Genomic DNA, 14641 nt, shown 5'->3' with positions numbered 1-14641 from the left:
AGTATCAAGTAATAATGACTTCCAAAACCCAAACACAGAAATTAATACGGTTTTTCCCTTTTGTGTGAAAATTAGGTTTTTAAAAGCAATATTCTCAGGTTATCATGGGAATCTTATTTTAATAGCCTTTGGAAAGAACTAGACTATCCAAATATATAATGCTAAATATTAATATACCCAAAATTTCACTTTAAGTTCAGTGACATAAAACATTATTCATAATTCTTAAAACATAGTGTGTAAAATAAGTCACAAGTTTATTCTACAATTTTCCTATAAAAGGTATCCAATTCTGTAGAAAAATGCAAACATCACCTTTATTGTTAATATTTACACTTAGTTCTGTAAACAAAGTTGGCAAAAAGAAAATAAACCAAGCATTCTCATACACATTATTAAAATTTTCAAGAATATGATCTTCATCACTTCTGAAAAGTATTTATTTCAAGTCTAAAAGCCAGTAAATGTAGAAGTTGAAGGGGAAGAGAAAAACACTGACAACAAATTATTTGAATTTTCTTCTTCCCAAATATCTAAAACATCACATATACCACTGTTTTCAGTGTAGCTTGTGAAACCCAAAAATTCTGACTTCTCTTCACTAGTCTGAAACAAGTCTAGTAGAGATTGTACTGGTGAACTACAAATTCTGTTTCCTTCTTGTGTAATAAATTCAGTTCTTTTCTTATCTAATTCCACATTTGGTTCCAGATTTTCTTTTTTATTTCTTCCTAATAATATTTTCACTTTCCGATGGATCTTACCAGAAGGTAAACTATCCACATTGTTGAAGTTGCATTCACTGGGTTCCTCAGGGGGACTTTGGGATGGAGTCTTTGCTTGAACTGTTAGGTGCTCCTGTGAACTGTTTATTGCTAACAGACCAGAATCATGACCAACTATTGAATGAAGGTCCTTTTCCTTCACATTCTTTGCTGGAAAAAGCACAGTATCTGACTTTTGTTTTGGTTGAGATGCAGTATTATCCATACTGACGTTAGAAACTTGTACAGATGTCTGTAGCCTACATGGACAGCGATCTACACTTAGTTCTTCTAAGTCACTTTCATTTATCATTAATTTATGTTCAGAAATGTCAAGAATACATCCCTGTTTATTTTTACGTGGAGGTAGATGTGTAAAATTTTGTTTTAGGTCATTTTCAACTGGATTTAACTTGGAACATTTACTATTTGCTTTCTCATCGAGTCCTCTCAATTCACTTGAAGGGCAGGGGATGCATTCTGAAATAAACACAAACTTCCGTTCAGGTTCCTGGACTTTTTTATACAGGAAACGCTGCTCAACTACCTGTACATTATTTTCCTTGAAGTCTTTGTGAGAAGTATGTTGCAATTCTAGCTTTTCTTTTGGTTCAGACCTTTTCAAGACACTTGTAGTAATAGGAGAAAGGGATCCAATACTGTATTTTATTCTTTATAAAACAAAAAGAAAAAATTAAATTGCTATAAAAATTCCTTAAAGTCAAATTAGTATCTTTTAAAACTACTTATGTAGCTTATTTAACTTACACAATAATACAAAAATACTGAAATCTTAACACTTAGCCAAATTTACTTTAGATGTCTTTAAAGTAATAAAACTGATATAGCTGAAAACTCTAGTGTACCCCCTCTTCTCATCTATGTTCTTCCCCTTCTTCCCAGAGGGAACCAGTATCTTAAATGTGATGTTTACAACTACTTTAACCATATAATTCAAAGAAAGAGGACAGTAAAGAGATATGGGTCTTCTCCCAATATTGTTCTCATTATCCTGAAAAATATCCTAACTTCTATGGTTTCATTTACATTAATACTGTCTCCTCATTTTACTTAACAACGTGGGGAATGAGTATTGGGACCTAAGGCAGAAACATATTCCCCACTTATTTATATTTAAGTGTAAAATATCTAAGAACATATGGAGTCAGAAATCTGGTATCTTTATACTCTAAAAATGACAAAATAGTAATCCTGAAGTTTCACACATGTATTTGACCTGAAAACCTCTTCATGGCGTCTCTTAATATCCTTGGTATGCTAGTTTGTATTACACAATCCTACTAAATTATATACAGAGAGAAACTTACCAGCTCACTACTTATGTTTTCTGTTCTACATGTCACAGATAACACAGAGAAATATAGAATTCAGCCTGCCCTTTCAAAACCAGCAAGGACCATTTTATATTTATTTTGTTTATACTTTCACTCAAGAATTCCTCTTAAACAAATGGAGTATTAAAAATGTAAAATTACTAGTCCAATACTGCTCTCTCCTTTAATGTCTAGAGATGTTTAGGTGATGTGCACACAGATGAAAATTATGCAGATAATATAATTAAGGAAAAACCAGTCTACATTTAAGTACTAGTTCAGAATTTGCTGCAGATTAAATTTTTAGGGAATTCTGAATTCTTACAGTAGCCCACATAATTATAGTTGTTTTTTTTTTAAGAGAAAGTGAGAGAGCATGAGTGGCAGGGGGATGGGGGGGGGAGGCGGGGGAAGAAGGACAGAAGGAGGGAGGGAGAGGGAGAGAGTAGAGAGCAAAGGGAGCGAGGGAGAGAAAACAGAGAATCTTAAGGAGGCTCCACACTCAGCACAGAACCTGACATAGGGCTTGATCCAACAACCCTGAGGTCATGACCTGAGCAGAAATCAAGAATCAAGGCTCAACCAACTGAGCCACCCAGGCGCTCCCCACATACTTTTAATAATTGAAAATATGGCTCCTCTCCAAATATCTTAAGTCAATAATAAACAACCATTCTGAATGTTACAGAAATAAATTTAGACTGTTCTACCTAGATATAATCAAAAGACTTTGCAGTTAATTTTCTGAATCTGTACCTTGATATATTTTCTAATCTTCCTTAAGACTTAAGAGTAGACTAAAAACAGATATAAGGACTGAATAGCCTAATGAGTTACTATAAATTTTAGCAAGTGAAAGCATGTCTTTTTATTTTGGATTTATGGGAATAATCTAACCAGGATCATTTAGTCAAAGTGCAGTAAACTGCTAATGAACAGTACTGTATTCATATTTCAAAGTTCTGTTAAGTACTATTAGTAAATATTATTGGCAAGTAGAATATAAGAAAAAAAAACTTAGTGAAAGTATAAAGACTTAACAGAAGTAAGTAGAAGAAGGTTTATTTAAACTCCTTAACTAAAAATTCTAGCTCTTCTAGTCCGAGAAGATGGTAAACTTTATGGTCCCAGACCAGGGACTGACAAACTGTATAGCACATGGACCAAATCTAGTCTATCATTTATATATTTTTCAATAGAGCTTTATTGGAACACAGCCACACCCACTCACTTATATATTGGATGTGGCTGCTTTCACTGAACAATGACAAAACTAAGTAGTTGAAATAGGTATCTTATGGTTCACAAAGCCTAAAATATTTACTGTTTGCCAACTCCCCTTCTAGACTATAACAAGACTTGAAGACCTTAAAAGTAATCTAAAGTAAGCACTTTTGGTAGTGAAGAGGGGATGGGGGTGGGGAGAAAAGAAGTAATCAGTTCTTAATCATTTACATCCTGAAAAGATATATTCCTTCTAAGAACGAAAATCTGATTTATTTTTAGTTTAATGAAACAGCTTAATATTCTGGTAAAATTTAAAACTTAGGTTGATATATTACCTTTTATTTCTAGGCATGTCTCTTTCATATTCCACAAAGTCAAAAATTAACTTAGATACAATATCATCAACAACTTGATAGTGATTACTCTGTGCAAAGTTTTTATGTTGCTCACTTAGAAGATGCTAAAACAAAAACAAAAATACACATAAATCATATAATTATATTCTTAAACGAACAGATTCCTTTTTGTTCAAGCTTTCTAATATTTTCATGCCCCTAAGATTAGGTTTCTCATAACTACTCCAAAGAAATATCCTTTACTAGAACTTCAAAGAATGTTAAGTAAAATAAATTTGTGGTTTAAATGGAACTACAAATAAACTACATCAGAAAATGAAGATAAAGATGGAGAATACAATAGTAACATTTAGCATTTAGAGTGTGCTAATACTCTTAAGACAGTATTTCCCTTTATTTTATTTCATTCTTACACAATTACCACTAAGTAAATATGGTACGGCCTATAAAATATTAAATGAATGAAATGTTACAGTTTAACATATAGGAATCCAAAAGGCGATTATAACAACAAGTGAAATAAATGCTGTGAGGTACAAAAAAAGAAAGAATTCACTACTGAGGAACACATTTGAGAATGAGCAAGTAAACCATCTCAATTACCCAATGCTTATAATGGAGAATATGGAAATTATATTCTCAGTCTTTTTTTTTTTTAATTGAAGTTTAGTTGACAGTTATTTTCAGTCTTAAGTGTGGTGCAGAATAGTAAACAAGTTCAGTGTACTGGGATAAAACTCAAAGGAAACAAAGTTTCTGCTAAATAGGTGGAATCTCCAGGCTAATTCTATTATTTCTCTGTCAGCTGATAAGGGAATTGCACCTAGAAGGCTGTACCAAGTGACTGTGCAAGAACCTCACTTCCGTTTCTCTAGTTTCATGTAACTTTTGATGATTTGACTGTATTTCCAAAAACTAAAGTCTCCAGTGATTACAAGAAACAAAAGTATTCTGGACTATTCCTTCCTAAGTTGCAAAATTGCCCACATAGAAATTATCTATACCCAGTAATGTTAAACAAATGAGAAATGATTAAAATGTAAAAAGAAACATTTAAGTTTAGATTCCATTTACTCATGTCTTTAGGAGAAAGAAAATTAATTGTAATAAATTAAGAAAACAGTCTCCCAACTTTTATGTAGCTGTCCTCTACCTCCACCTACCTCTTCTCTGAAGTCCTGACTTAAATGTCGCTTTTTCAATAGAGTTCTATGTCCCTTATCCAGTGTTAAGTACCCTCTCATTATTTGTTACCATTGCGCTGTATACTTCACTTTTTTGATACTATCCTACTTGCAAAGTCATGTTTTGTATCAATCTTCTCTCTCATACCATAAAATATCTAAGGGAAAGGAATATGTCTGCCTTGCTTGTTGCTTAATCTACAGTTATCAAATCTGCTAAATGAATGCCTTGATACAGGTGGAACTGAATCCCTAAAACCTAAGATTCAGAAAAACAAAATAATATTTTCTTTATTCTCAGCAACTAAGAAACAGATAAATAAAAACTGAAATAACAAATGATTTTAAAATATAAATCCCAACATCTACTACTTTTCCTTCCTTGTGTCAGTGACCAGGTTTTCATTTTTCAGTCCTAACGTTTTTTGAACATTAAATGAGGATCACAAATTGGTATTAAAGAAAACATCCATTAGAGATTATTCCATTTTAATAACAGCAAAGCAAAATTTCAGGACCAATCTATAACTTAAATTTCAAAATGATTTTTTGGGAAGGGGAAATATTTCTAAGATAGTTTTAGCTTCTTCTGATTAAAAATAATTTTAGGGCTCCTGGGTGGCTCAGGTTGGTAAATTGTCTGGCTCTTGACTTTGGCTCAGGTCATGATCTCAAGGTTCGTGGGATCGAGACCCACATCAGGCTCTGTGCTGACAGTGCGGATCCTGTTTGGGATTCTCTCTCTCCCTCTCTGTCCTTCCTCTGCACATGTACAAGCGTATATACCCAGTGTTTTCTCTGTCCCTCTCTCTCTCAAAATAAACATTTAAAAAAATAATTTTAAAGTAACCCTACATTTCTCCTTTATTACATAAATAAAAACACAGAATGCTAACACAAAATACTAATATATTTTGGGTTATAAAACAATCAAACTTCAACTTAGAGTCTAAAAACAGAAATAGCTTATTTCTTAGATATTTATAAATATTATTCTTTCTCCTTAAACTTTTTCACCACCTTCTACCAAACTAAACACCAAACATACATATCCATTAAAATGACCAACTCAAACAATAACACCTAAAATTTAATAAACACAGCTCCCACCACTGTCCAAGGTCACACAAACAGGAAGCCAGGATTCAAACCTGGGTAGCGGGATCCAAACAAAGCTTTGGTTGTTTTTTTTTTTTTTAATTTATTTATCACTTTACAAACTGCATCTTCATCTTGTACCCCTTCCAATTATTCTATTTCTCTTTCTGCTAATTCAAAGAATTCTACTTTCTTCTCAGCCTATTAGTTAATCATATGCTCATTTTTTAATTCCTCAGGCCTGAAGCATCTTCTCTTACTCCAAACATCCAATCCACTGGCAAACCCCCTTCACCCCATCTTTAAATATATCCACAATCTGACCAGGCCACATCACTTCCACTTCCACTAGGTCATCACTACCAGTTTAATGGTTTTTTCAATCCCATCAAATCAGTTTAATTTAGCACTTTTGCACTGCTTATTTCAATATCCATGAGTCTTGTTCCCTCACTTCCTAGGTTTCTACTTCAATTTCACTTTACTGAATCACAATATTGCATTCAATATTCAGTTATCTAGGTTTTCCTCATGTAGTCTAAGTAAGTATCAACACTCCCATTCCTGCTTTACAGTTTCTCATAGCACTGATCTCATGTTCTTTTTACTTTTCTTACCATGTAGTTACCTATCCCCCACCCCCTTCCATAGAATGTAATTTTCACAAGGGTAGGGAATTGGTCTCTTTTGTTCAATGCTGTTTGCTCAGAGTAGTGACTGGTATAACACAGGTACTTAATAAATATTTGCTGAGTTAATGAATAAAAATGATTTTTTCAATATATTATTTTCCCACTTTGGGTTCTTAAAATTTAAGATAATTCTATAAAAAAGAAATACATGCTACTTACAAGTTATGAACCACAATCAGAAAAATAAGCTAAAATTTAAATAGTAAATATTCATAGTTTTAGAAATATCAACCCCCCAAGTATAAAATGACACTTACAGTTTCAAGATCTTCATATTTCTGCAAGCAACATTCACAGTATCCTTTTTTTTTCTTCTCTTTCAACTGGAGTTGAATTGGGATTCCACATTTATTGCCATCTGTTTGGATTCTGATAGAAATATACGGTAAAAGAATTAACTCCTGAACATTAAGAAGTAATTTATAGTGTACCGTCCTCACCTATCAAACAATCTGCTATAATCTCCAGAGATTTATATCAATAAATACTTTTAAATATATATCTTTTTAAGAAATTAAGAAGCAAACTAAGAATGCAGTAATTATTCTGTAGAATATTGTAGATTACTTAGGAGATATAACACATTTTAATTGTAAATATCTGTAAGCCACCCCTCAACCTCAATCTATTGATCTAAATCTGACTTAGAAGAGATTCAGACTTCTAATCTAGCAGAGAGCCATTGAAAATACACAAGGGGTAAAACCGTAACAGTGATCAAACATAAACACACACACACACACACACCACCATGGCTAAATGAATTATTTTAAATATTTGCTTAAAATGAAAAAAATCACTTAAAGGTTAAACCAACCTTAGTTTAACCTGCGTTTGCTTCTGGATGCTAGATGGCTTATCTACATCAAATGGACTGGAGGGCTTCTGAACAGAATAATTTATAAAAGGCATATTGGTCAGCTGAAGATAAAATGGTCTATAAAGTCTAAAAAAGTAAAAAGACAAATACATGAAATTCTTTAGGGTGAAAAAAAACCACAACTGAAGTCTTCTATTTCAAAAACATGGAATTCATCTAGAATCTGAAATAACAGAAATCAGTTAGGCTTTCCTTCCCAATTCCTAGACCTAATTCTTTTCTTAAAAACAAACATTTTAAAAAGAATATGGTAAAATAACACAAAACTTACTATCTTAACCATTTTTTTAAAAAGTAATCTCTATGTACAGCATGGGGCTCAAACTCATGAGCGACATCAAAAGTCACAGGCTCTACTGACTGAGCCAGCCAGGTGCCCCTATTTCACCCATTTTTAAATGTACACTTCAGCTGCATTAAGTACATTTACAGTGTTTTCCAACCATTAACACTGTCCATCTCTAGAACTCTTTTCATCTTTAAAAACAGCAATTCTCTACCATTAAACAGTAACTCATTCTCCCTTCCCCACCAACTCTTGACACATCTCATTAAATGGAATCATGTAGTATTTTTCCACTTATTTCACTTAGCGTAATGTCCTCAAGGTTCATCCATGTGTCAAAAACTAATTCCTTTTTAAGGTTGAATAATAACCATTTTATGTATATACCATATCATCCATTCATTGGTTGATGGATATATGGATTGCTTCTGCTGCTGGGCTACTATGAACAGTACTACCACCAACATGGAATGTGCAAGTCTTGCTTTCAATTCCTTTGGATATATACCCAGAAGTGAAACTCCTAGATCATATCATAGTTGCAATTTTATGAAGAACCTCCATACTGTTTTCCATAGTGGTCACACTATTTCACAATCCCACCAACAGTGCACAAGGGTTCCAATTCCTCCACATCCTTGCCAATACCTATTATTCTGATTTTGTTTTTAATAACAGCCATCCTAATGGTGTGCAGTGATAGGTATCTCATAGTGGTTTTGATTTGCATTTCTCTGGTAATTAGTGATGTTGAACATCTTTCCATGTATTTGTTGGCAATTTGTTTGGAGAAACATCAAGTCCTGTGCCATTTTTAAAATCTGATAATTTGATTTTCTGTTGGCTTTTTAACATTACATTTTTTAAATTAAGTTTTTAATTCCAGTACAGTTAAAATACAGTTATTACATCAGTTTCAGGTGTATAATATAGTGATTCAACAATTCCATACATCACCGAATGCTCCTCCTGTTTGCCCCAGGCATTATGCAAACTATAGTTTCTATGTTGCCTCTTCGCAGGCTGCTGTCTCTTTAAGGGCAGGAACCTAGCTATCACATGCCCTTCCAACTCACTAGTAAGTCAGCTGACTTTTAAATCTCTAAGATCCAAGTCCTGCTGGTTATACAAAATCAGGGAACTCAGCTGTTCTGGTTTTCAAAGCCAGACATTATAGGGATTCATCCTCCCCTTGTGGGCTACCTGGTGCTTTCACCTCTCCAAGCCAGGGCCTGCAGCTCCCAATCACCATTTCTGCCCTTTCTAATCTTTCAGATGTGGCTTCTTCTCCACATCTAGTTGTGAAGTTTGTTCTGCCAGTCTTCAGATGGTTCTCTGGTTTATTCATTCAGATGCAAGTCCTAACTAGTTGTAAACATGGGATAGGTTGAGGATCCTCCTCCATTATCTTCCCAAGCTCCACCCCGACCCCCCATATTACACTATATTAGATAAAGGATTTAAAAATATCTTCTCCCATTCCATGGTTTGCCTTTTCACTGCTGTGCACAGGAATTTATAATTTTGATCTAATCCAATTTATCTTTTGTTGCTTGTGCTTTTGGTATCATATTCAAGAAATCATTGCAAAATCCAGTGTCATAAAGCTTTCCCCTTGTTTTCTTCCAAGAGTTTTAGTTATAAGTCTTTGATCTATTTTGAGTTAATTTTATGTATGTTATAAATTAATATTCCAACTTCATTCTTCTGCATGTGCACATGTAGTTTCCCCACTACTATTTGCTAAAGACTGTCCTTTCCCCACTGAATAATGCTGGCATCCATTTGACCATACATGTAAAGATTTTACTTCTTAGCTCTTTATTCTTTTCCATTGGTTTACACATCTGTCTTTATGTCGATAACAAGTTGTTCTGATTACTGTAGCTATTAGTAAATTCCAAAATCATGAAGTCTAGATCTTCAATTTTGTTCTATCAAGATTGCTTTGGGTGTTTGTGGTCCCTTGCCATTTGGTATGAATTTTAGGATGTATTTCTCACTTTCCGCAAAAAACATCATTGGGATTTTGACAGGGACTGCACTGAATCTGTAGATCGCTTTGGGCAGTACTGACATGTTGGCAATCTGAAGTATTCCAATCTATGAACTTGGGATATCTTTCCATATACTGGTGCCTTCTCTAGGCCTAACTTTGAATTGCATTTTTTTTCCTCATAGTAATACGTTTCATAAAAAGAAGCACTCAACACATCTTTGTCACCTCAATGAGTACCCAAAATTAATCACACATGTCTAAAGGAGTAACTAGAAGGTTAAGAAAAAGTTATCTAATTCTCATGTCAAATTAATTTCCTTGTATACAGTCTTCATTAAGATTACTCTTTGAAACTTCAGAATGAGTTCAAGAAAACTACTAAAGGTTATTCTCAGATTTTGTACTTCCAAATATTACCTAATAATTTCTTTTTCATAAAGTAGAAGCAATCTTTAAACAGTATTTCTAAATCATTAGGTACTGCATTTAGCTAGCAAATCATTATTTGAAATATTAAAAAAATGAGCTGGTTTCATGACTGCTCTAAACCAAATATTTCAAGGAATTATCATCTACAACATACTGAAACTAAATTAAGCTAAAAATTGCTTAATTTTTGAGCAAAAATTAATTAACGCTACTTTCTCCAACTTGTGCACCTGCCTATCAGTATAACTCTAACAAAGAGACCTAATAATATTAGTGGATATAGCTTAATTAATTAGATTTTTTTTCTTTTAACTGAACTTAGATACTTACTGGCTCATATCCTCCACCTTTACAAAAGGTTTTTTAAGTCTACCTGCTTGAGAACAAACAAAACATTATTATTAGATATGTATAAATCCAAGAAATTAAAAAAAAAATACTCTGGCTAAAAATCCCACCCAACTATGTACAGGTCCTCAATTTACAATCAGGATACACCTTAATAAACCCATTTTAAGTTGAAAATATTTTAAGATGAAAATGCACCTAACCTATCAAACATCATAGCTTAGCCCTAGCCTAACTTAAAGCATGCTCAGAACACTTACATTAGCTTATAGTTGGACAAAATCATCTAACCCAAAGCCCAATTTTATAATAAAATGCTGACTATCTGATGTAATTTATTGAAAACTATACTGAAAGAAAAAAACAGAATGGTTTTAAGCATACTGGTTGTTTACCCTTACAACCACGTAAATGAATGGGAGCTGCAGCTCCTTGCCGTTGGCCGTCATGAGTATTGTATGGCATACTGCCAGCCTGGGAAAAGGTCAGTATTCAAAATGTGAAGTACGATGTCTACTGAATGTGTATTACTTTTGTAACATTGTAAAGATGGAAAATTATAAGCCAAACCATTGTAAATTGAGGACCATCTGTATCCATTATCCATTTCATTTCAACTCAAAGTTTTAAGCCTCAGGTGAGATATTTTACAATACCAGCCCATTTCCAAAATACCAGAAGTTCTGTCTATATCCTGAGATTCTTAAACTGAAGGGATCCCCCAAAAGATCTATGAATAGAATTCAGGAGAATAATGAGCTAAAACAGGAAAAAATTTCAACTTTTATTTTCACTGATCTCTAACCAAAATTTAACATTTCCTCCAGTTATGCATATAAGGAACAGGATCACAGTGGTATTAGCAGTGCCTGTAATTCTGATACTGAATAAAAGAAATACTTTCATATTAGTTATTACAGATATTCGAAAGCACCAATGATAGCTTACCACTGCAAAATTACAATAGCAATTAGAATCACTGCTAGAACTCATTTTTAATGTGTAAAAAAAATCAAGTATATCATGATTTCATAACTCAAAATATTCTGACAACTGAATTTCATTTACTGACTTTCTCAGTAATCTAATAATTTTTCAAATGTTTTTAAAAACATTATTCTGAAAAGGGGTCCATAAGTTTCACCAGACTACCATAGGTGTCCATATTCTAAAAAAGGCTAAGACCTACTGAACGAGTTCCCTGAAGGGTTGTTTACATGATTTTTCAGAGGAGTTTTATATGTTCTATTTTCTAAAGGCAAATCAAACACACTTAAGGATATCAAAATACTTACTTCTTGCTTTCTGTGTACCAATACCTACTCTTTTCCCCTAAAAAGAAAAAAAAAGAAAAAAAGTGAAAACACTGGATTTGAAAGTACTGTGACAAAGGCAACTGCAATGGCTCTTTTTATCCTGAAGACCATCATACAGGGAAAGTATTAAATAAAAAAGGGTGATTACTGTAGTTTTGGTGGGGGGGGGGGGGGCGAGAAGTTTGCTTTTAAAAATCAACTCAACCAAAGACATGAAACAATGAACATAAAACAAGCTTACTTTTATAATGCACCCCCAAAATACCTTGCATTCTAGCTATAATTGTTTTTGTCTTCACAGAAAGAAATCAACCAATGAGGAAAAGGTACAGTTAATGAAATAATCTAAAAGTCATTGTAAGTTATTTTTATGCTTTTACTCAACAAAACATTTGTGATAGAATGAACAAAGGAATTATTGAAATATTACAGTCTGTCAATTCCTGTCAAGGTGGAATATGTTAAATATGGTTAATTAATCCCCCTGATAACAACTAAAACTCTGGATAAAATACAATAAGCAACTACAGGAGAACAGAAAAGTAAATAAAAGCAGACGTACTGTAGAAAGAATCCAAAACTTAGGCCACCTTTAAGGGACTACACTTCCCATCCTCCCCTTTATCTCACAATGTAACCTCTAATCACAGAGTTGGCAGCAATTAGTGGAGCCAGTGGCTAAAACTTCTATATAAACCACATATTTCCTGTAGTCCCAAGAGTACAAAGGAAATCCATGGACTATTTTTTCCTCTTCTCCCACAGTTCTACCTCAGGGTGGATCCCAGTTATTAAACTGCAGTTGTAGGTGCCATAGGCAACTAAAATTGAGAAATCCTGACTTTCTAAACATAAAAACAAGGGAAAGGGCCATTGTAGGCTGGAGAGTGAAGGGTAGACTGCAGAAAGTAGCAAGTTGGAGAAAGGGATCCCTAATTACCTATATATATACAAAATAGGTGTTGGGCTTAACTTCAAGGCTTTGAAAATAGAACTAAGATTTAAACACTGCCCAAGCCTTTGACTAACCTATAAGTGATACATGTGCAGAACAAACAGCTGCATACAAATCTTTGAAAACCAAAACGGAGACTGGAAGTGCTATGTACAGAAACTGAGACAGAACTGATAGTTTGAACAAAACTTGACAAATGTTTGCTAAAACAATCACACACACAAAACCCCCAATCACGACAGCAACAAAATCAGCATTCTCCAGAGTACTGTAATAGCTCTGGAAGTCTATACAACATAAATTTGCAATATTTAATATAAATAAAAAATTATTTGACATATTAAGTATCAGTAAAAACATGATCAATTCTTGAGGGAAAAAGACAATCAGATGCCAACCCCAAGATGTTTCCAATGTCAAAATTATCAGAGAAAGACTCTAAGGGTAAACACAGTTAAAATGAATGGGAAAATACAAGTTCTCTGCAAAAAGACAAACAATTTAAAAATAATCAAATGTAGAAGTGAAAAATACATGATTTAGAATTAACTGGATGGGCTTAAAAACACAGATGATCCACTGAAGTGTCAGAGAATTGGAAGACATCAATAAAAATCTTTACTTAGAAGAACAGAGAGAAAAAAAGGTGGGCGGGGGAATGAACAGTCTCTCAGGGACCCAGTAAGCACCTTGTTTGTATTCTACTATAATTAACAAAAAAAGGTCTAAAATTAGTGTTACTGGAGATGCAGAAATAGAAGAAACAGAATGAAGAAAAACAAGTTTAACAAAATAGCTCAAACTTCCCAAACATAAGTTTATAGATTTCAGAAGCTTAGTGAACAACAAACAGAATCATCTCAAAGTAAACCATGCTGAGGCATAACACAAACTGTTGAAAACCAAACATAAATTAAAAATTTTGGAAGTACATAGAGAAAAATGATCATTATATATAAGAAAACAACAATCGAATGACTCCAGATTTTTCATCAAAATCCGTGGAAGCAAGATAGTTGTAGAACACCTGTAAAAGTACTAAAATAAAGGGGCGCCTGGGTGGCTCAGTCGGTTAAGCATCCGACTTCAGCTCAGGTCATGATCCCGCGATCCGTGAGTTTGAGTCCCACATCGGGCTCTGGGCTGATGGCTCAGAGCCTGGAGCCTGCTTCCGATTCTGTGTCTCCCTCTCTCTCTGCCCCTCCCCCGTTCATGCTCTCTCTCTGTCTCAAAAATAAATAAATGTTAAAAAAAAAAATAAAAGTACTAAAATAAAGAATTTTTATTTATTTTTTTAAGTTTATTTATTTTGAGAGAGAGACCATGTGCACAAGTGCACACAAGCAGGGGAAGGGCAGAGAGAGAATTTCAAGCAGGCTCTACACTGCCAATGCAGAGCCGAAGCGGGGCTTATCTCACAAACCGAACTGTGAGATCACGACCTGAGCCGAGATCAAGAGTAGGATGCTTAACCAACTGAGCCATGCAGGTGCCCCTGAAATTAAAAAAAAAAAAAAATTAATTCATAGTTCTTTATCCAGTGAAAAGATCTTACAGGAATGAAAGCAAAATAAAAACATTCTCACATTCTCTTCCATATGACTTTTTCGAGCTAAAAGGGTAAAACTGGTGGGTTTTTCAAAAAATGCAAATCTAACAAAATATATCACAAAAATTGGTTTGGGAGGATAAAAGGGTTCAAAAAGTCTTAAGCCTTCTACATTTTATTTGAAGGGTAAAATGCTAACTCTAAATAGACTATGAAAAGTTACA

General features: G+C 33.7%; 1 protein-coding gene across 4 annotated transcripts in view; it reads right to left on the bottom strand.

The window, feature by feature from the left end:
* Window positions 1–298: 298 nt before the first annotated feature.
* The window catches only part of DBF4 (DBF4-CDC7 kinase regulatory subunit), a 30342-nt gene continuing 15999 nt past the window's right edge, over window positions 299–14641 (bottom strand). For 3 of the 4 annotated variants that reach the window (XM_078442491.2, XM_078442492.2, XM_060632389.3), the window contains 6 exons: window positions 11893–11929; window positions 10580–10625; window positions 7473–7601; window positions 6913–7024; window positions 3661–3785; window positions 299–1435 (listed from right to left, as the gene is read on the bottom strand). In XM_078442491.2, coding sequence (XP_078298617.1) covers window positions 451–1435; window positions 3661–3785; window positions 6913–7024; window positions 7473–7601; window positions 10580–10625; window positions 11893–11929 — 1434 coding nt within the window. In that variant the 3' untranslated portion in view covers window positions 299–450. The remainder of the gene's footprint in view (window positions 1436–3660; window positions 3786–6912; window positions 7025–7472; window positions 7602–10579; window positions 10626–11892; window positions 11930–14641) is intronic. The other variant, XM_078442493.2, reaches the window with a different exon arrangement.

The sequence above is a fragment of the Panthera onca genome, chromosome A2 (assembly GCF_046562875.1).
Source record: "Panthera onca isolate mPanOnc1 chromosome A2, mPanOnc1 haplotype 2, whole genome shotgun sequence".
In the NCBI taxonomy this organism is placed as follows: Eukaryota; Metazoa; Chordata; class Mammalia; order Carnivora; family Felidae; genus Panthera; species Panthera onca.
This window is presented reverse-complemented; position numbering and strand designations above follow the sequence as displayed.